The following is a 22,141-nucleotide window of genomic DNA, read 5'->3' as shown; positions in this document are numbered from 1 at the left end:
TGCATTGATGTGCCACTGGGACAGGGCTGGAAATGTCTGTCCGGTTCGCGGATGGCGTGTTCACACCAACGTACTCCCCTAGAAACAGTTTACAGACAGGACAAAGGGGCGCAGGGGGACATCGCTCAGGTGGCAAGGGGTCATAAAACGGGCATCTTTGGATACAAACATTTCTCAGGAAGCCCCTGAGCACAGAGATTCAGGCAGATTAAAGGCTGGCACAAGCAGTCCCTTTCGAACAGGAGCCAGAGGAGGAAAACATGATGACGCACAGGCTGATTGAAGCACGGAGGGAAGGGAAGGGGGAAAGGTCAAACAAAAGGGCAAAAGGCATTAACTTTACCAGGGTCAGTTAAAGGTAAGATTTTCACTTATTGTGAATCTACTGTGAGAGTTGACCTACAGTAACTAGAGTGTTACCCCGTCACAAAATTAGGTAAGAGGTGGTAACATTAGTCAACAATTACATTATTGTTTATTCAGTACCTCTGTGTTAACTGCTAAAGTGTCTTCTTAACACAAACTCAAAACAAAGTGTCCATCAGCAGTGCTTTGGTTACAAACACAAGTAGTGTCAATCTCGTGTTCCTCCGGTTTAAGTAAGTGAAAACACATGTCAAAACAAGCGAAGAAGTCACAAAACACAAACAACGCTTATCTGGGCACGTCAAAATAAACTCAACGCGAACTAAACACCGACTGTGACCGTCTTGACTGCGTCAGTTTAATTTCTCTCTTAGGAATGAAGCAAGACCGTCTTTCTGTGCTTGCTGGTGGCCGCTACAGCTGGGGAGCACGTCTTGCATGCTCCACACGTCTCACATTGCTGCCTCGGAGGAGCAGGGCAGCCCTAATGACACTAAACGACTGCAGAGCTGAGACGCTCCATTAAGAAAGGGAGGAGATCCTGGACTGGGCAGCAGTCCAACAGCAAGCCTGCTGGGATAGGAAATACAGACTAGGATTGGAGAGTTAATATTCAGTGATGCTTTGATTTTTCTTTGATAAGAAAGTTTTGGAACTGAATGATTTTAACAACTTTCGACTTTTCACTAATGTGTACCAAGCACAACACTAAAATATTCAGTGAATGAGTGTTTTCTAGTCATAAGCCTGTTATTTATTATTTTAAAAGACTTATGAATCAGTCCACAGTAACTGAATTAACCCGAGTCACATAGTAATTGATTAAGCTCAACTCAAAATGAACGTCTTTGAGTCCCGTCTGGGTCAGTTGGCATTTCTGTGAGGAGTTTGCATGTTCTTTCTGTTTTCGCATGGGTTTCCTCTGAATGCTCCGGTTTCCCCCCCCCCAGTCCAAAGACATGTGCTATAGGTGAACTGAATTAGATAAATTGTCTGTAGTGTACATGTGTGAATGAGAGTGTATGGATGATGAGTTGCATCTGAAAGGGCATCCACTGTGTGAAACATATTCTGGAATAGTTGTTGGTTCATTCCGCTGTGGCGACCTCTGATAAATCAGAGAATAAGGAAAATTAAGGAAATAATGAATGAATGAATGAATTACTAGACTACAGATGACCTTTTCCTTCAGTACAAAATAAGCTAGATATTTTTAGCTGAAACTGTGATTCAAAAAACACAAGTTAATGGGTAGCAGAACATTGAGAGTTAAAATAAAAATAAACTTATTGTATGGCATTTAACAAACAGGATAGTTTAATTTCTTTAAATTATTTTTGAATTTCTTAGTGCATCATCAGGGGGCAGAGGTTTTGATTTACTTTTTCTGTTTATGTTTTAAGTACTTTCAAAGAGCTGGTGGCCCTTGACTTGCATTCTATGAATTAATAAGGACCAGAAGTTTTCTTTACAGTACAGCACTGAAGAAAACAAAAAAAAAGTCACTTATATCTCAAATGGCATAGATATGAACAAATTAACACCACATTTAAATTTTCCTGTCATCTGTCAAAAAAAAAAAAACATACATTTCAAAATTAATGCCAAAAAATTTGAGGAAGGAATCTGAACAAAATTGTAACATTCCCTATTACAAACAGACTATAAATAGGTGAGACTAAAGGTCCTGGTATACTTCAAATTAAATCCAAGAAAGAACTAAAAAGATGTAATTTCGAACAAAACTCAGACAAAACTAAATTTGTTTTGAGTTCATTTAGGCAATTTGAAATAGCTCACCAATGCAAACAACATCCAAAACAACACTGGCCATATGAATACACTGGAGAGTCGAGTAGCAGAGCTATTACAAATGAATCTACACCTGTACCATCACTTGGGAGACTTTAGATTGAGTCGAGAAGCTCCACTGCATCACACAATGTCTTTTCTATAAGAGTGCACCCAACAGCAGTACTGAGCGTCTGTTAAGCACAAATAAAAAACAAGATGTGGCACATCACAGCGGTGCTTCTTGTCTGCTGTGCGACATGCTAGAAAAGTCCATTTGCCAGTTGTTAACCAAAATGTTTTCTCTCTCAGCTGCTACCTTTGTGTTTAGGGGTACACACAAGCAGCATGACGCATTTACAACCCCACCTACTTAAGCATAGTGTAAAATGTATATCGTCACTCAGTCTTTTCACCATCAAACGAAAAAGGACTTTGTTTGAAGTAAACCAGAACCTTAAGACAAAAAGATTAAGAACAGAATACAATTCCCAAAGAAGACTAGATACAACTTCCCAAAGACTTAAAATAAACTAAACATGGCTTCTCTATCCGCTCTCACCTCCTCCTCTTGTTCATCATCCACATCCAGGATCCCAGAATCCTGTTCTGAGAAGGGATTGTTTCCAGTTCTGTCCACCTCCGTGCTTCCGTATCCTTCCTTCCGTATCCTCCGTCCACTCGCTGACCGCTGTTGTGAGGTCACAGCATTGTCACGGGCGATCTGCACCTGTGCCTGGAAAATGTACACAAACACATTAACATATTTCACAGACCACAGGAAAATACAGAGCCTCTGGAATATATGAAAAACCTCAGCACAAATATTTACTGAACATATAGATTCAGCTCGAACTATGAAACATATTTATATTAATGTCGATAAAGTTACAAAAAAAAATTGGACTCCACATCTAATTATTTCTAATGATTCATCGTGTAAGGTGGTCAAAGATTATATTTTCCGCTTGTTTAAAGAATGAGTGATCATAATAATTAATATGACTTCACTTCCTTGAAGGACGGTGAGAATTATACAGATTTAATTCTACAAAACTAACAACGGCTAATCTGATTTAATCTATTAAACAATAGGCAAAAGAATTCAAGTTCCCACTAATTGCGAAATCCCAGACACACTCAAGTAGGAACACAGTCAGAGCTTACGTCAATCATTTTCCTTGTGACGTTCCAACTCAATAGCGATATTGTGCAACATACTGACAAAGTACGTCTTTACTCATTAGTGACTACAAAAGGAAAGGCACCTGGGAAAAGGACTTCCCATAAGCAAAATGTAAGAGTTCAGATGAGTTTTCCCTCAATAGGACGCTATTCTTTAACGAACACCATCTGACGTCATGACTACGCTTAACGCTCACGCAACCTTCCCCTCACTGTCCCCTCAAGTTATTTAGTGGGGAGCAAGATTCAGGCATGGAGGGCTCTTGAAGCAGACAAAAAAGGGGCTCTTTACAAAAAAGAAATCTTCAACACCATGAAGACAAGAGAAAAGCAACCAAGCAGAAACAACAGGATGCAAGGTGGGCCCTGTGACTGCTCGGTGCTTCCACAAAAAGGAGTCAAAACAACACTGTTTATGCTGAGTTTTTTCTCTGAGAACAAGGAGGTCTAGATGCACTAATTGGACTGAGCAAAGACTGAGCGTCATCATTATATTCATCTTAGAAGTTCTTCTAATCTCGAGTAGAGGCATGTGCGTCACTGCAGGGGTATACCGGATGGTGGCACATGAAGAGACCTTTGCAACTCAAGAGTTCCATCCTATTCACGAGATTAGAGTTTAAAATATTAATTTCGGCAATCTTAAATGTCTTTTATTGTTCATAGCCATCTTATGAACCTCAATGTTTTACTTTATTCTGGTGTCCAGATGTAGTCTTGGTTTCATATGAAAGAATAGCATCGCTTTTGTTCTTCATTGGCTATTGTCTGTGACTCCCCTCGTCTTTAGTAGAGGCATTTGCGTCACAGTGATGGGGTACGGGATGTCAAACAAAAAGAAAGAAACAAACACAGCAAATTCCTTCCCTCGTCGGCAGCCTGAAGGGCCCTATTATTAAGACTTCTGAATTTCAAAATGAAAGACTTAATAGTTAGCCACAGCGACAATTTCAGGTTTTAACCAATGTGACTTTGTTAATACAGTGGCAGAACAGGCCAAGAGAGAGAAGTTTATTTCTTTAGATTAATTCATTACTTTTTAAGATGTCATCATGTGGTCTGTAGTATTGCACTTATTCCCATGATACATATTTGAATTGGGACTGGACTGAAACAAAAGTTATGTCTTTCACAAAGAAACATGTTTTATGAACCAGGACCCAGCATAAGGTTTGGTGTAAAGTGAGTATATAGTCTCAAATTTCTGAATCTCAAACAACTTACAGTTGAAGTCAGAATTATTAGCCACCCATTGATTTTTGTTTTCTTTATTAGATATTTCCCAAATGATGTTTAACAGAGCAAGGACATTTTCACAGTATGTCTGATAATATTTTTTCTTCTGGAGAAAGTTTTATTTGTTTTATTTTGGCTAGAATAAAAGCAGTTTTAATTTTTTAAGGTCAAAATTATAAGCCCTTTTAAGGTCTATTTTTTAGATAGTCTGCAGAACAAATCATCGTTATACAATGACTTGCCTAATTACCCTAACCTGCCTAGTTAACCTAATTAACCTAGTTAAGCCTTTAAATGTCACTTTAAGCTGTATAGAAGTGTCTTGAAAAATATCTAGTCAAATATTATTTACTCTCATCATGGCAAAGATAAAATAAATCAGTTATTAGAAATGAGTTCTTTAAACTATTATGTTTAGAAATGTGTTCAATCTTCTCTCTGTTAAACAAAAATAGGAGGGGGAATAAACGGGGGGTTTATAATTCTGAGTTTAACTGTATTTATCACTTTCCTGAGAGGTCTTGCAATGTTAATCCCAAGAGCATCATTACCTCTGACACAATTTCTGGAATCTACTGCTGACTCAGTTATTTGTCTCAATAGTGGATAAACAAGAGATTACATTTGCTTTGGGTAAATCTAACAGCAACATTATGTCTTAGTCATCTATTAAACTGAAAAAAAAAGGTTGATTTCTGTGAAAAACAATTTATATGGTATGAATTTAAACAAACAGATTAAATGTATATATTTATATGGTAATTTTTAACTTTGTTTGTTTAAATTCAGGCCAAACAAATGTTTTACAACCACTTATCTTAAATCCAAGGAATCATCTTTGAATCACTTTTTTCAGCGTACTTGTTACTAAGCAAATTGGTAAAGTTAAGTTTTATAATTTGGTTTAAATGCTATCTCAAAATGCGTCTTTTGACTGATTTATTTAATCAGCTTTTTCGCAATGCTGTTTATAAAATATCGTATTATGTTTGCTCTGATGTTTTACTTTACATAAAAAAGTAGAATTTATTAAATAGTATTTTGTTTTATAAAACCAAACTGTCCTATTTTGCTCCTATGAAACCTTCATACAAGTTAGTTATTTATTTAATATAAATAATGGTATATCATATTATTTATACATTAAAACATTTAAATCAGTTTTCTGTTGTGAATGTGCCTTTTTTTTATTAATATGCTTCATTTGTTTCGTTTTGCATCAAAGAAGTTGAATGAAAAATGTTACAATTTTAAATATTCTTTTTTATATACAGAAAAAAAATATTTTAAAAAATGTCCCAAGACCTGTAACACAGAATATTTTTCAACAGGTTTTCGGATCACTCTGGCTTTGACCAAAATTTTAGAATACAGTACATATAACTGTCTGTAAGACAAAATGTAATGACTTCCAGAGAACCTCTTCTTAAAATACAAAAGCGAAGACAATAAAATTAGTATTTTCTGAGTCATTTTGAGGATGAATGAAAAGTTTGAATGTATATGGGCTTCTGAAGAAATGGAAAAATGCACTAAAACTAGATTAGAAACTGACTGATAAAAACAGAAAAATTTGAGGAAAGATTCAAAAGAAAATGAAGATTCAAACCTCTGAATAAGATTTGACTAACTCCTTCTCAATACACTAGACACACACACACACACACACACACACACACACACACACACACACACACACACACACACACACACACACACACACACACAGTCTCTGTGCTCGACAGCTTACAATGGAGCCATTATTACAGCACTGGATCTCCCAATATATTTATTTTCAGATCATTTGTTAGTGGAATTAAAACAATCACAGGCTCAGAGACTGGGCCTAATTTCCAGTGGAATAGGAACCAGTCTGCAAGTCTGGATCAGAGAGCCCCTAGACAAATAGCCTTCTGTTATTAGTGGTTCGCTCGCGCGCGCTTACTCGCTCCTCTGGAGTCGAAGATGGAAGAATGGAGCAGGGAGGAGGGAAAGACAGCCATCCAAAGCTTAAGAGAAGCCATATCTGCTGTTAAAAGGGAAGTGGATCCACTTGAGGTTGAGGGTCTTACCCTGAAACTACCGATTTATTGCCCAAAGGTATTTGGCAGTAGCAGATATGCCATCTGTCTTGTGACATCAGCCTAAAGAACGTGGAAACTTTAAGTATTTCTCCACAAGGCACTAACAATGTGGCCATAATATGCAGTGATGGATGGGCAAAAAATGACAAAGAAGTGGACAATTGCAAGAAAAAGTGAAACCCCTGAACAGAAGAAGTATAAATGATGGGAGGAAAAGGCACTCTGTTCTTCATCAGTCACCAAAGAGCAAGCGATCCATTCTTCTCCAGCTCCTACAGTCAGAATGTCTGCAACGTCACTCGACCGCAAAACCACTGGAGCAGAAAGCCACAAAAAAGAAGAAAAAGCAATGGCACCCTCCTGTATTTAACAGCAGAAACCACTACTGAAGCTGCAAAAAGGCCACAATGAGCGCCAACAAGTAAGCAGAGCAGTCACATCTGCTCGCAAAGACAAGTCGCAGGTCAGAACCAGGAGCCAGCCTCTGTGTCAGCAATCAAGCATAAGAGAGTGTTACAGATTGATTCTCTGAGTTAACAGAAAGCTTGTGCAAGGTGTCATTAGAGCTTGATTAATCGTTCACTTGGTTTACTTTTGAGGAACAACTCCATAGCTTTGCTCTAATCAGCACGTGCCGGGTTACAGCCAAAACACACATGCACGTGAACGAGCGCCAAGAAGACAAATCTTACAGGACTCAAAGACATGCAAGAAAACAAACTTTAATAGGAGGAATGTGAGGCTTTGGCAAGTGCTGGCTGGATGGCCACTTTGTTCAAAGGTTACTGGAGTTTGAATCTTGGTTTAACTCTACACCAACATTCCACTTCTGCTGGAGAAAATACAGCGCAGTGAAGACGAAATGGTCTGAAGTGACCTCTGCTGCCCTCTAGTGGATTCAAATGAAAACACATGATGGAGTGACTAACATGATGGAACAGACAGCAAATGTAGAGGGTTTTGCTGATTTACAAGCCAAGAGATTAATCTTCAGATGCCAGGCTACTTGTATATGGTAGCTAAGGTGTTCGTATGTTCTTCGTACCTGGCAGTTAGAGGTACAACAAACGAAAAACCCCTTACATGTGAGGTTATGCATAGCTGTTAAGGTGTTAGGTGCAACTACAGGCCGTTCTGTTCAGATGATGTGTTGCTCGAAGTAAAAACAATACCAATTGTCTGGTATTATGTGCATGCTAGTTGCAAGCACTGAAAAAAAAACACTTTTCTACTCTTTTATTAGAAAATAAACCTGGGGATACAAAGTCAGGCCCCAGTGGAAAGAGATTCATTCAAACAGCATGTTCTTAGAAGGGAATTGCTGAAGATCAGCTCCAGCCGTGCCTCAACTCAAGGCTTATCTCAGAGATTCAAGCAGTAGCTGAAGTCAGCGGCCAAGACCAGGTCAGACATTGATCGCATCAGCATGAGCAGAAACTGGGTCAAATGCAACTCCAAGATGGGAAATGATGAACACTGGGGTGGGAGGCCGAGAAATTAACCATGTTTTGAAACCAAACAGCCGCACATGGTTAGAATACCACAAGGCCATGTTGACAAGTTTGTGTGTGCACTTGCTTGGGTGGTTGTGCAGGCTGCAAATCATGTTGTTCAAGAGTTTGAACACCGTTTGGTACAATTATCTGTTCTACGCCAGAGGCCACTGTAAGGGTAGGACCAGCACCCAAGAAAATACATAACCAAAATCACATGGGCCAATGTGTTCCATTATCTGTTTGGCTAGCTCATCCCCCTTACATCCAATCCATATTACACCAGGGGATTAATCCTCACAGCTTATGTAAATGGTTTAAATGGCAAAAGAACTTATTTGCGCATCTGCATGGCTCTCTGTGGGGTTTTGTTACGGTCAGTAAAAATGTTTGGGAAAAAAAAGGTTTACAGACTGTTCCCAATATGACTCCATCTTGTGCAATCTACCCTTCACCCTGTTATGTTATTCTCTTCGTTTTGACTCCCTCAATCCCTTCAATAAATCCCAAACACTGAATAGAAATGACCCACTACACTAGGAGGTCTCAAACTCCAATCAGAGGCTAATGTGTAGCCTTGTTTAAAAGCTGTAACAAATGCAAGTGCTTTGACCATTTGAGCCTGAACTGCATGTTCAATGGCTCTGGGTTAGTAAGAGTGTATTAATAATAATTACATTATTGAAACTTTTTATTCATTAGGAGTACATTAAATTCATTAAAAGTGGCAGTATTAAATTTTGAATTGTTACAAAAGATGTTTTGGTTATCAAAGAATGTAAAAAGAAAAAATAATGATAAAATTTTTATTGAAAAAAATTAAGGAGGAAATTCTTTTTTTTGCAATGCATTTAACAAGTAATGCAATAACTTTATGAATTTACAGCCTTCTACTCTGAATTAAAACCATTTTAAAATCTACAGAAATCCTGAATAAAATGTTTTTTATTTCTATAAACGTCATTTATTTCTTTTCGGCTAAGTCTCTTTAATAATCTGGGGTCGCCACAGAGAAATGAAAAGCCAACTTATCCAGCATATGTTTTACACAATGAATGCCCTTCCAGCTGCAACCCATCACTGAGAAACACCCATACACTTCCATTTACACACATACAATATGGCCAATTTTAGCTTATTTAATTCACCTATAGCGCATGTCTTTGGACTTATGGGGGAAACTGGAGCACCCTGAGGAGACCCCCGCCAACACGGGGAGAACATGCAAACTTCACACTTCACTTCACTTCACAGAAATGCCAACTGACCCAGCCGAGGCTCGAACCAGCAACCTTCTTGCTGTGAGGCGAGAGTGCTACCCACTGTGCCACTGTGCTGCCAGACCTTTGATATGTAATGAATACCAACATCATTTATTACATTTACAATAATCAAGTGTATGATAACATGTGGTTTTAGACAAAGGAAAAAAGCTGTAAGACATGTATGGCCTTTGAAAACCAAAGTAAAAGACATGATTCTAAGCATAAAGCAGCAGAAAGTTCAGACCAAACAGAGTCCATCTTCCAGATTGGACCGGTGGAAACTCACCAAGTACTGGAGTTTTATAAGCCAACAGTTTGTTCAAACTATGGATAAGGGCACAGGCCGATGACGAGAAGGGAAAAAGGGACAAAGTGGAACTAAAAGCTGGACTGGGGCAACTGGAAGCAAACCAGCAATAGAACAAATGACTATCTCTGATTTCAACTTACAGTGTTCTCATGATTTTGCCAGAGTCAGTAATACCTGCTGGTAGAACACACATATAAATTAGCTCAGTCCTGCCTACCTGAATAAATGCACATATTGTTTCACTGTCCAATCCCCCTTTTCGTCAACATTGTCAAGGGCAAAATTAACTTTCCAAGAAAAAGTGTTGGGAAAGCTACTTAGAAACTCTAGCTTTCTAAGCTTTACACTACTTACATTTTAAAGCTATTAAAATAGGGTAAAGGTCCACTTGAGCAGCAGTAAACACCAAACAGCCAACTTCTGTATGTGACAACAATACAGCTGGGCCAACAGGCTTTGATTATTAAACTCCTTGATTACATAATAAATTATTAATTGTTTTTAGTAACTTCACAAAAAGTAGTATATTTACTTAATGAAATAATGAGATTTTAAGTTGAATTACTAATTTCATTTTAAGGATTAAATCTAGAACAGAAAATAAGTATTGAATATGGTTGAAAATATTAGCACTATTCACTAAAGAATTCAATAAAAGACCAAAATGTCACAGTACTGTACTAGGTAAATATTTTGTTGAATTGTTCAGGTTTAACAAACAATCTGAAAAGAAAAAAGATAAATGGATTTAATTTCCAGTGCTGCATAAGACTGAAAAGTAGCTCTACACACACAATACTGCATGGCAAAAAAACTGTGCTATTTGGGGATAAAAAGTTGAAGTAACATAACAGTGTTGCTACTAATTGTGCGTATGAAAAGTGTAAGGATGCAGCTAATAAAATGTTCGCTAGTAAGAAGAGAACGTGTTATAGTGCACACACTTGGCTTTGGCCTTTTTCAGGGAGGAATATTTGAACTCTTCTGTGACATCTTTTTGGCTACTTTTGCTCCCCCCTGTTTCATAATTGGGATCAGCAACTGATCCATACTGAGAGGAACTGGCAGTGACTGGACGAGTGGAGAGCTTTCTAAAGAAAATTTGAGGGCAGTGATTGTCTGTGCAAAATGAGCCCTAGTCTTTAAGCCTCGAGAATTAGTTTAAGTCCAGATTCAAATCTTTTATTTTCCTAGCATGGTAAGTTATTTGTAAAGGACCAGACTGAAGCCTGATTTATACGTGTGTCCAGTGATTGCCCTTCCCCACAATGCATAGCTTGGGCTTACGCGTACAATGCTATTGTAAAAATACTAACACAATTTCACGACAAATAATTTTGATTTAGTGTCTAATTCATACAATCTCATTTGTACAATTTAGTACTATTTGCTTATCCCCCAATGATGGCTGAGTTTAGGGGTGAGGTTGGGTGCCACGCCTCCTTTATAAAAACGTACATTTTCATACAGCTGAACTCGATCAACAAAACATAAAAAGTTACATTTCCTTGTGAGACCAAGCTGAAAAATACCTCAAACTTGAACAACAACTTTAATCATAAAGAAAACTCAAAACAAAATTACCCATTAGGAGTTTCTCCATGGTTAGACACTAGTTTAACACTCGCACCACTGGCTTCACTATCCTCGCACAAATCTACCAAGCAGACCAATCACAGATCTTACACACTGTGGCCTTGTTTACACTAATACGTTTTAGTTTTAAAACAGCGTTTTAGAACAAAACAATCCACATCCGTTTTATTCGAAAACACAACCGAAAACATCCACTGGCGTTTCACCTAGCATTTCTAAAAAGATCTCCGTCCACACTATATCGCTGAAAATGCACATCTCGTGACCAAACACACACATTCTGGCATGCGTTGCAGAGCAAGTATGTAATAGGCTCAGTTTTGTTTAAAAAAAAATACAATGAAGATGATGGTCATATAAATATGTAGCTACACAATGCCTCAACATTTTTGGTGTCTTTTGTCTTTTGGTGTAACCATAGCAAACTTCTGCATTTCAAAACTAAAACGTATTAGTGTAAACAGTGCCTATGTAGTCACAGTGTACAGTTGCATTGCACTCGCAAACCTTTCCAAGCACTTCCCCCATTTTAATGCTCTGTCAAGTTAAAGAGTGAAGCTAACATGAACATACTTTCGACCCCTCGATTTTGACAGAGGGAGCAAGTCTGCTTCATATGTCCATTTTAGCACCGGTATGTCTCAGAATGCAATGCCATTGTGACATCCCAACAGTGAAGTTCTCATATGCTTAAGGGTTGAGGATTTTTCATGTAAACTCATTCAGATGTTTGGCCAGTTATAGTCATTTGTGTAACTCAAAGGAGTGAACGAGACAGAGGAAAATGAGAAAGTAAAGGGCATAAAAACATTGGACTGGAATGTGCAAAGGGTATGCCGGACCATCCGTATACACTCAATTCACAAGAATAAATTTTCCTTTAGGAGAGTGGATACAGGCAGCACGGAGGCTCAATGGTTAGCACCCTCACCTCACAGCAAGAAGGTCACTGGTTTGAACCCCAGCTGGGTCAGTTGGCATTTCTGAGTGGAGTTTGCATGTTCTCCCCATGTTCACGTGGGTTTCCTCCGGGTTCTTCGGTTCCCCCCACAATCCAAAGGCATGTGATATAGGTGAATTGAATAAACTAATTATTGGCCGTAAGGTATTTGTGTAAATGTGAGTATATGGGTGTTTCCCAGTACTGGGTTGCAGCAAAAAGAGCATCCACTGCGTAAAACATATGCTGGATAAGAAAGAAACTAAGCTGAAGAAAAATGAATGAATGAGAGCGGATACCAAACATTAAAATAATTGCTTCATTAGCTCCCTAATACCAGTTCCTGACAAGTATTGATGACTGAAACAAACAGCGCAGGATGAGTTAAACGTCAATTTGGAATACTTACAGATAAAAATATGCCTTTAACTTAGTATGTATGAGCAAGCAGCAAAAATGTGCAAAAGTTAGGCCTTGCTTACAACTAAAACCGCATCCATCACGATCAATTTTATTCCTCAGTGAAAAAGGACAATGAAGAAAGCGAGGAAAACATGTTAAAGAGCGGGGGAAAGTGAGATTTTTATGGTGCTTGGGAGATCTAAATGTCCATTTGGCATTTTAAATTCTAATGCACTCCTCGCTCCATCTTGGTCTAATAACTGTAAAAGAAAGCAGAGGACTTTTCTGCATTCCAGCGAAAAATCCACTCAATTTCTCTCATATGTGTTCCCTGGGTCTTCTCTGCGTCTCCGCACACTGTCCTTGAAGCGGTGTCCATACACAGTGTTCCTCTGGCATCAACAAAAGCGACCTAAAACGATCTTTGATTCAGAACAGATTGGTAGCTCTCTCTTTCCTCCAGACTAGATGACTAGATGGTCAGAGATAAGATGAAAGGAAAAACTGGGAAAAGTGCATTAAACTAAAGAAGAACAAGGCCTTTGTCCTTCCCTCAGAGAACTCATGTTGAAAGCCAGCTGTGACCGTCGGGTCAGACGCGAGCGCATGATGCAGCTGTCAAACACTAGCTGTGATGCACCTTCAGGCTTCATTCAGACATGAGCGCTTACTAACACAAACTCACACTCACACACACACACACACGCACACACAAACAAACACCTGTTTCATGGCAGTCTCTCCGATCTTATCCGAATGCTTGCGGATGCTCTCCAGGAAGTCTTTGAGGTCAGACATGGAGACGTCTCTGATGTGCGTGCGCAGACGTGGGATATTCTCTGCCATGATGGTGCAGAAACGATAGGATCCTGCTTGAGGCAAACAGCTCTCCTCCAACTGTTCCAGGGTCCGTAGTGCTGGGTAGTATCTGGTGTAGGAAGGGTCAGAAATTATGGATACAGGAAATGTTGCATATACATGGCATTTTGATTACATTATGATGAATGGTAATGCATTTTTTCTGGTGGCTCAATGGAAAAAATGTTTGATTTCTAGTTCAGTGTTCCGTTTTCAGCAGCCACAAAGAAACAGGTTTGTTTTAGCAGGTTTTCTGCAGATTTTACCAAGTCAAATGTAAGACTTTAAGATCTTTTTAAGACCAGGAAGAATGAAATTTCAGACTTATATAGGGCTAAATGCTTAGGATTTTTTAATGGCCCAGCAGAAAAAAAATGCACTTGCCCCATCAAAAAACTATAATAATAACCTATTTCTTAGCAACACTTTTTAAATAATGTGTCAAAAACAAGCAGACCCTAATTGTATACATACATTTTTTTCAACATAACTTAAAAAACTAAACATACGCACAACAGACTGTTATAATAGTTATGAATATAGTTTTGCTAAACGTTTTATTGAGATGATGTATTGTTGGTAATTGGATGTGTGTTGGATTCAATGGGAAGCTTTAGATAAAGTAAATTTAAGACCCATTTAAAAGGATTTAGGACCTACAAGACTTTGTTTCAGTCAATTTAAGACTTTTCAAGGCCTAAAATTTAGTTTTTGAAATTTAAGACATTTTAAAACTTTTAAAGACTCCGTGGACACCCTGTTTAAATGTGACAAAAACATTTTATCTAAAGAAACTAATAAATAAATACTACCGGTCAAAAGTTTATTGCTTTTATTACTATAATCATTATTAATAATAATAATAATAATAATAATAATTATTATTATTATTAATAACAATAATACATAATATTGGTGATTTCTGAAGGATCATGTGACTGAAGACTAGAGTAATGAAGCTGAAAATTCATTTTTTAAATCACAGGAATAAATTATTGAATTAAATGATAAACTACTTTTAAACAGTTTTTCATATTGCAATAACATTTCAGTTTTACAAATTGTACTGTATTTATGAATAAATAAATGCAGCATTGGTGAGCAGGATATGTTAGTGTATGTTTTTTATTTATGTTCTTTTCATATGCATTAAATTTATATTTTAACATTATTTAATTTTTTATTCTAATTGTATGGTTAACTTATAAATAATATATTGTCTCGTTTTTACACATTTCAATATATTAAAAATGTATATACCATTTTATGACTTGATTATTAAACCTCATTTATTCAAACTGAAGTTAACGTCATCAAACTTTCACAATTTCTTATCAACCATCTCTATTATAATCATTTGTACGTTGATGACACATCTCAGTAGAATCCAGAAATACTTCCAAAAGTACATGGCAACAAAAATAACGAAGTAAAAACGCACCAGGAGGGTAAATACAGACCCATTGACTAACCCAAAACTCTCCCCAAGGCTATCCTTACTGTTTAGACTTGCACACGCACTGCATGTTTTAACCTTTGGTTAAAGACTTAGATCTCAGCATGATAGCAATTTAACCCAATCAAGATGATCTCAGAGATGAGCTATGCTCATCACACACACACACACACTCAATACAGCATCACAGTCACGCAACATTACACAGCAGACCCAACGACGGAGAGAGTCTCTTTTGGCCGACCCTGCCGCTACCTCCAGGCTAATGGCAAAACCAAGCACACGAGAGAGATGGAGAAACACGGAGAGCAGAGATAAATAAAAACCAAAATGGATGGAAAAGTCGCAGTCCATGCAGATCTTCAGGTCACACAGAGGACACCACAATGCTCAAAAGTGGCACAATTCAGGTGGACTACTTTAATTATTCACATAAATGACCCCTTTTAGAAGGACCACCTTTACAAAACAAAAAAAAACTATTTACATATACAATAATACACATTTTCTATGTATTAAATGTGACAGCACGGTGGCGCAGTGGGTAGCACGATCACTTCACAGCAAGATGGTCGCTGGTTCGAGCCTCGGCTGGGTCAGTAAGCATTTCTGTGTGGAGTTTGCATGTTATCCCCGTGTTCACGTGGGTTTCCTTTGGGTCCTCCGGTTTCCCCCAGTCCAAAGTCTAAAGACAAGCGCTATAGGTGAATTGGGCAAGCCAAAAATTGTAAGTGTGAAAATTGTATGTGTATGGGTGTTTCCCAGTGATGGGTTGCAGCTGGAAGGGCATCCACTGTGTTAAACATATGCTGGATAAGTTGGCAGTTCATTCCGCTGTAGTGACCAATGATTAATAAAGAACTAAGCTGAAGAAAAATGAAATTACAAATGAAAAATGAAGATACAAATGCAAAACTCAATGCCAAATGAATGTAAAAATGATGCATCGATGAAAATTTTTTTCTAATTATTTGATTTTAAGTTTTAATGTTAAAAATAATTATTCTGCATTAAGAATGTTCCAGTTTTACACAACATTACAGATATTGGATGTATTTAAACTTTTTTTGTTATTACTTTCTTTTAAAGTCTGCAAAATTAATGTGGAGGTCAGGAGATGTGTGCTTATGCAGGTGAAATGCCATACTGTTGGAATGACATCGGCCACCCTATTCTCTCCCTTCCTGTCAGATGTCTACCATAAAAAAAATTATTAAAAATTCATAAAAGAAAGATCCCTAATAATGTTAGGTTTTAGGACAGTTGAAGGTATACAGCTGCTAAAGCTAAGAAAATGCAATCCAAATGTGTCCTCTGTGTGTCTGAGTCCTGACAGCTGCCAAATGCTGCTTTGGACATCGCAGACATCTGAAATACTCTCTCCTTCTCTTTCTCTCTCTCTGTCTGGTTAGTCACATCAAACTGAATGAGCAACTCCAGCCGTCCAGTCATCAAGGTGCTGTTTAAATCATCAACTCCTCGCTCTCTCTATCCCAGCTGAGAATGGAGGTGTATAAGAGGTGTTCAAATATTGTGGGCACTGACATTCGCTTGCAGCTTAACTTTTATAAGTATATCTCTACCGCCACCTAGTGTTTATCTGTCATATATTTTCAGCGCGCGCGCACAAAAAAACACATCTGAAAAAAAAAAATCATACCTTTTGGCCCTCATCTGTTCCTGCAGTTTGCTGTACATCTCCAACACTGCATGAAAAAAACAAAAACACATGTGGAATATGGACAAAAAGTCAAGAGCACAGCATGCGAGTTTCCAGGCAGAAAACATAATAAGAAAATCATACAGCAGTTCAAAAGTTTAAGGTCCATTGGATTTTTTTCTTTTAAATATTGGACACAGACATCATTTATTTCACCAATAATATGCATTATATAATTTGGAAATTATTATAATTTTTTTTTTAATAGATGTTTTTCAGCACTATTACAGTCAAATAAAATCTTTCAAATATGCTCATCTGGTGCTTAAGAAACACCTAAAAAACGCTGTGCTGCTTAATATTTGGTGTGACGGTTTTAATAATTATTTGATTACCCAAAAGAACAGCATTTTTTAAATATACATTTAAAATAAAAAAAATTACTTTTTAAATACTTACACAGCAAAATGTGGGGACCCAAAACAACTCTATGGGTGTTAATTTCAACACTTTGAAAGTGTCTCATGGGGTCCACTCAAAACAGACTTAAATCAACACTTTCAAAAGGGTTGGCACATTGACACCGAAGTAAGGGTTAATTTTAACTCAGGGCAGAGTTAAAAAATGTAACTATATTTAACACCACCTGGTGTAATATATTATTTTATTCAACTCTCTTGAGTGTAAATATGGTAAAAAGGTCAAATAGACTGTAAATTACAAAATAAAGACATTTTATTTGAAAACATTCACAACTTCAACAATTCATTCAATTTTTAAAATGCAACAATGTCAAATATGCTTTAAATGTTTTATTAGTACAGACAGTATCAACAAAATATGATGTCCAAACTTTGTTTCATCAGAGCAATTTGAAAGTCCAATATATCGTCACTCATAGTTTTCTTCTGAACGCATAGTTTTCTTCTGAAATTACATTTTAAACAACTTGGCGTGCAAATCTTTCACTTCTGGTGTTTCCTTGGTCCTCCACATCAAACACAGCAGTTTAAATGAAGGTATAAATGCTGTAAACTTATGTGAAAACAAACTGGAGCTAGGAAATCTCATCAAGCATGTCCTGTGAATGAAGTGCTTCCCAGCCACAGGATGACCTTTTTATCCATGACGATGTAGTAGCTGCTGATCGCTCATCTGGTGGTTCCTGATGCACGGATATAGGGTGATGCTCATCTGAGAACTCTTCAAGACTCCAGCATGACTAAGAAAAATGTTTGAAAATAAAATTGCAATCAAATTCTATGATATATTTAAAAGAACATTTAAAGTAAATAAAACATTCAAGAAATATAAACTCGCCTTTTGAAAATCTTCATGATGATCCACAACTTGACTCTCCCAGCTGGTTGAGGTGACAGGATATGGAAAAGTAGAAAAAACACATACATCACTGTTGGATCTCCAAAAACAATTAGGTTAACCACTATGACTAGAACTAGAAAAACAGGCAGCTGTCTGTCCAGAATCCTGAATTTAACACAACACTTGGAGCAAAATTTAGAGGAGCTTAAAATCTTTTATATCATTTAGTGATGCTGACTTCCCCAAAATATTAGCCACAGTGTAAAAGACATTCATAAACGTACAGTTTTCTGTAAGCGTGTGCGTGCGTGTGTGCGTGTGTGTGTGTGTGTGTGTGTGTGTGTGTGTGTGTGTGTGTGCGTGTTTCTTTACCAGATTCAACTTGTTAGGCCCTTTCAGGTCCAGTATTGACACCACCTTTACTGGAGTCTAGCAGATGTTTCAGGTCCAAATATAATCTAAAATATTAGGATAAGCAGAAGAGAAAAAGTGCAAAGACAACAGCAAAACATTATTTAAGTAAAAGTTCACCCACAATACAAAACTTATCACCTTCATGTCATTTGTTATTCTCTAATGCTCTAATACCCTCTCAGCTTATTGTGAAACAAATACAGAACTTTATCAAACATACCTTCATTATTATCACCACATATGACCAAGAAGGTGTGCTTGGTCATTTCACCAACTCTGGAAATACACCATCCGTCTCTAATCAGCCACCGTCACAGGGTCTTGTGTTATTGTACAGAGAACTGTGGCTGTTAAAAAACAACACATTAGTATCAAACACATATGCATAACCTTCAGATAAAAAAGAGAGATGAACATCACAAAGTATGCCTCACACATTTTCACATATCTTTTGATTCAGATGTTGATTATTGATAATAAATCTACAAATCAAACCTGTATCATCATTAGGCTGCTCAAATATGAATCAGTTGATTAATTTTACAGACAGGTGGCTGTTTACAACGCACTAATAAAACGGAAATGTTGTGTACAGTGCATGCTAAGTTTAGTCTATAGTTCTAAGCACAATATCATGCGGGAGAAAAAGCTTGACTAAGATGTTCCTGACAACAGAAATAGCCTAACTTACTAACGTCAGACATCCCGAGTTGGGAAAAGTCATTTTCGGGGGATACAGAGTTGATTTGCGGGAGGTAGCGGGAGAGATAAGAACCTGAAGAGCAATGGGATGAGCTGCGCGCGACGTACCTGAAGAGCGGTGGGGGTGACTAGAGCGCGACGTACCTGAAGAGCTGGGAGGGATGCGGTGGAGAGGGGCGTGCAAAGTGTTTAATGACCGGGCCGGAGACGCGCGATTTCCGGGAGATGATCATTCATTTGCGGGCATCTACTTGGGCATCTGGGATTCTCCGTGCATTTGCGGGATAACGTTAGTCCCGCAACTTCCGGGAGACTTCTGTAACGTTAAATGTCTGATAAAGTGCAAACGCGGTCATTTAAAGACATTAATGTTAACATTCCGACTTTAATGGTTGTCAACACTTAATATAATTCAAGCGTACGTTATCACACGAGTCTAAGTTATGGACTAACGGTATATGGACGGCCACGAATGAACCAGTTTAAAAGGGCCAAATTAACGTACACGAATAACAAACAATCATTTGTTTCAGTCAGGAAGCCTTTTACAAGTAAGCATATGTTCATTTACTCACCAGATATGTTTTAGAAACTCTCCAGAGCTTATGGAAACCGTCCTGTGTTGCCGTTAGCATCCGGGCAGAGTAGGCTAACGTTAGGCGGCTCCGGGGATTCCCTCGCTAGTTTGCTTAGAATTAAAGGAGAAGTGTCGATTTTATTTTACAGATGGGTAACAACGCACAAAATGGCATTAAGCGTGACAGAAATGTGCTGAACATGTACATTTGATGTTTTTATGCACTATGTATGCGTGAGCATATATAAAAACATTCTTGAAAAGAAGTCAATAGTAATGCAGTTAAGCTAGATACACAAACGACCATGAATGAACCACAGAAGTTTAAAATTGTCACTCCATTCTAAAGTTATTAACTTAACAACATGTGTACAACTGTATTTCCTTAAAGAAAGTCAGTAAAATACCAACATTTAGGTAGTTTGACTCACCAGTTGCTGTTCTAAACCTCAGATGGAAAATGGTGTCTGGAAAATTCTTCAGTGACTGGGGCTGCATGAATTCCCGGATGTTGGAAATAACACCACCAAGTGTAGAAAAGATAACTCCTTGATTTCGCACTGAATAAAATCAATTCTAACTCTTATTATATTCATTTATCAAAATCTAACTCTTTAACGTCAACACTTTACTCTCAAATGCTTCAACACCGAGAATTTAACTCTGATGAATTTGCTGTGTACCTCAAACTTTTCGATAGAAATGTAAATAGAAAGGCAAAGTATCAGCTAAGCGTGACGTCCGAAGAAAAAAAGTGCTTGTACCTGGTAAGCAGTGTGTGAGTTTGTCAATAGTGGTGGCAATGTTTCTCTGCTGCACACGGCACTGCCTCAGCTCATTCATTGACGTCAGGAGCTACATAAGATGTAAGCATTCATTTTAACAATGCTTAATACTAATATAAAATTATTTTTCTAAGATGTTCTGAAATCAAAGACTAAGCCAAGCACCTCCTTGCCATCATTTTGCAGTTTCTGATTGGTCTCGGTCACCTGCCCCTGAAAAAGACAGAGCAGAAAGCAATTGAAGCAAAAATCACATGCAGGAGCTATAAAGTTTTAGGATTTGTCCAGGTATACAAACACACAAGAGGTTATTTAATCTGTCCAGATTACACTGTACTAATGCTTTTCTCTTTCTTCACCTTCAGTTTCTGAGCTTCTCCGCGCACTTTGAGCAGCTCAGTAATGGAGTCCACAAAGCCCTGGAAGTGATGGTTGCACATCTTCTCAATTTCACGGTCGTGGTTGCGGATCCGACCCTCCAGCTTCTCCATGAAGAGTCCATGTTCCTGTCCATCATAAACGGACCTTTGAGAAAGAACAAAACAAAACAAGAGTGTCAATATTACATAAAAGATACAGGACATATCCGGGCCAAAGACTCATTTTGTTGTCCACATCAAAAAAATAAGCAAATTTTTTACATTGAAAACATACTAAATATTCCAAAATACTACATATTAATTAATATGTTAATTACTAAATTTAGTATTTAACAAACAGAATGTCAACTTTCTGAAGTAAGCAGAGGACTTTTTATCTTGAATATACAGTTTGTCAGAAGTAGCAAAAAAATGTATTAAAGTCATTATATTTTGCTTGAGAAAAAATGTTAATAAATTATGACACATTCTAATGTAAAGGGGAAACATTTAGACTGTATTATGCTTTATGAATTTTACGCTTGAAAACACTTTTTAATCTTTTAAAACATACATTATATTACTACTGACTGTTTATACAGTTGAAGTCAGAATTATTAGCCCCCTTTAAAAGTTTTTTTTCTTTATTATACATTTCCCAAATGTTGTTTAACAGAGCAAGGACAATTTCACAGTATGTCTGATAAAAAAAAATTTCTTCTGGAGAAAGTCTTATTTGTTTTTTGTTTCGGCTAGAATAAAAGTAGTTTTTAATTTTTTTATAACCATTTTAAGGTCAAAATGATTAGCCCTTTTAAGCTATATATTTTTTCGATAGTCTACAGAACAAACCATCATTCAACAATAACTTGCCTAATTACCCTAACCTGCCTAGTGAACCTAATTAAGCCTTTAAATGTCACTTTAAGCTGTATAGAAGTGTCTTGAAAAATATCTAGTCAAGTATTCTTTACTGTCATCATGGCAAAGATAAAATAAATCAGTTATTATAAATGAGTTATTAAAACTATTATGATTAGAAATGTGTTGAAAAAAAATCTTCCCTGTGTTAAACAGAAATTGAGGAAAAAATTAACGGGGCTAATAATTTTTTTTGGGGGGGGTAATAATTCTGACTTCAACTGTATATATTATAAGCGACTCATTTTAAATATATCTAATGTAACTAAAAGTTAAAAGTGAAATTTTATTTCAGTCAAAAGGAAGGCATACAAATAAATTGTCTAAAAATATTTCTCCATTGTCGCTGATACAAGGCGTTTACCACAAGATGGCAGTAGAAGATATGAAATAAACATATATAAGCAAATATTTTCTT

The 22,141-nt window shown here is 37.2% G+C and overlaps 1 protein-coding gene across 5 annotated transcripts in view; it reads right to left on the bottom strand.

The window, feature by feature from the left end:
* exoc6b (exocyst complex component 6B) overlaps positions 1 to 22,141 on the bottom strand; it is a 159,894-nt gene that overhangs the window by 110,426 nt on the left and 27,327 nt on the right. For 4 of the 5 annotated variants that reach the window (NM_001076730.3, XM_073907141.1, XM_073907142.1 and 1 more), the window contains exons 2-7: positions 20,803 to 20,968; positions 20,609 to 20,656; positions 20,423 to 20,513; positions 16,643 to 16,688; positions 13,392 to 13,596; positions 2,720 to 2,893 (exon numbers count right to left, since the gene is read on the bottom strand). In NM_001076730.3, coding sequence (NP_001070198.3) covers positions 2,720 to 2,893; positions 13,392 to 13,596; positions 16,643 to 16,688; positions 20,423 to 20,513; positions 20,609 to 20,656; positions 20,803 to 20,968 — 730 coding nt within the window. Of the gene's footprint in view, positions 1 to 2,719; positions 2,894 to 13,391; positions 13,597 to 16,642; positions 18,006 to 18,337; positions 18,424 to 18,599; positions 18,727 to 19,656; positions 19,770 to 20,089; positions 20,150 to 20,422; positions 20,514 to 20,608; positions 20,657 to 20,802; positions 20,969 to 22,141 lie in introns of those variants that run through there. The other variant, XM_073907144.1, reaches the window with a different exon arrangement.

Source organism: Danio rerio, chromosome 7 (assembly GCF_049306965.1).
Source record: "Danio rerio strain Tuebingen ecotype United States chromosome 7, GRCz12tu, whole genome shotgun sequence".
Classification (NCBI taxonomy): Eukaryota; Metazoa; Chordata; class Actinopteri; order Cypriniformes; family Danionidae; genus Danio; species Danio rerio.
This window is presented reverse-complemented; position numbering and strand designations above follow the sequence as displayed.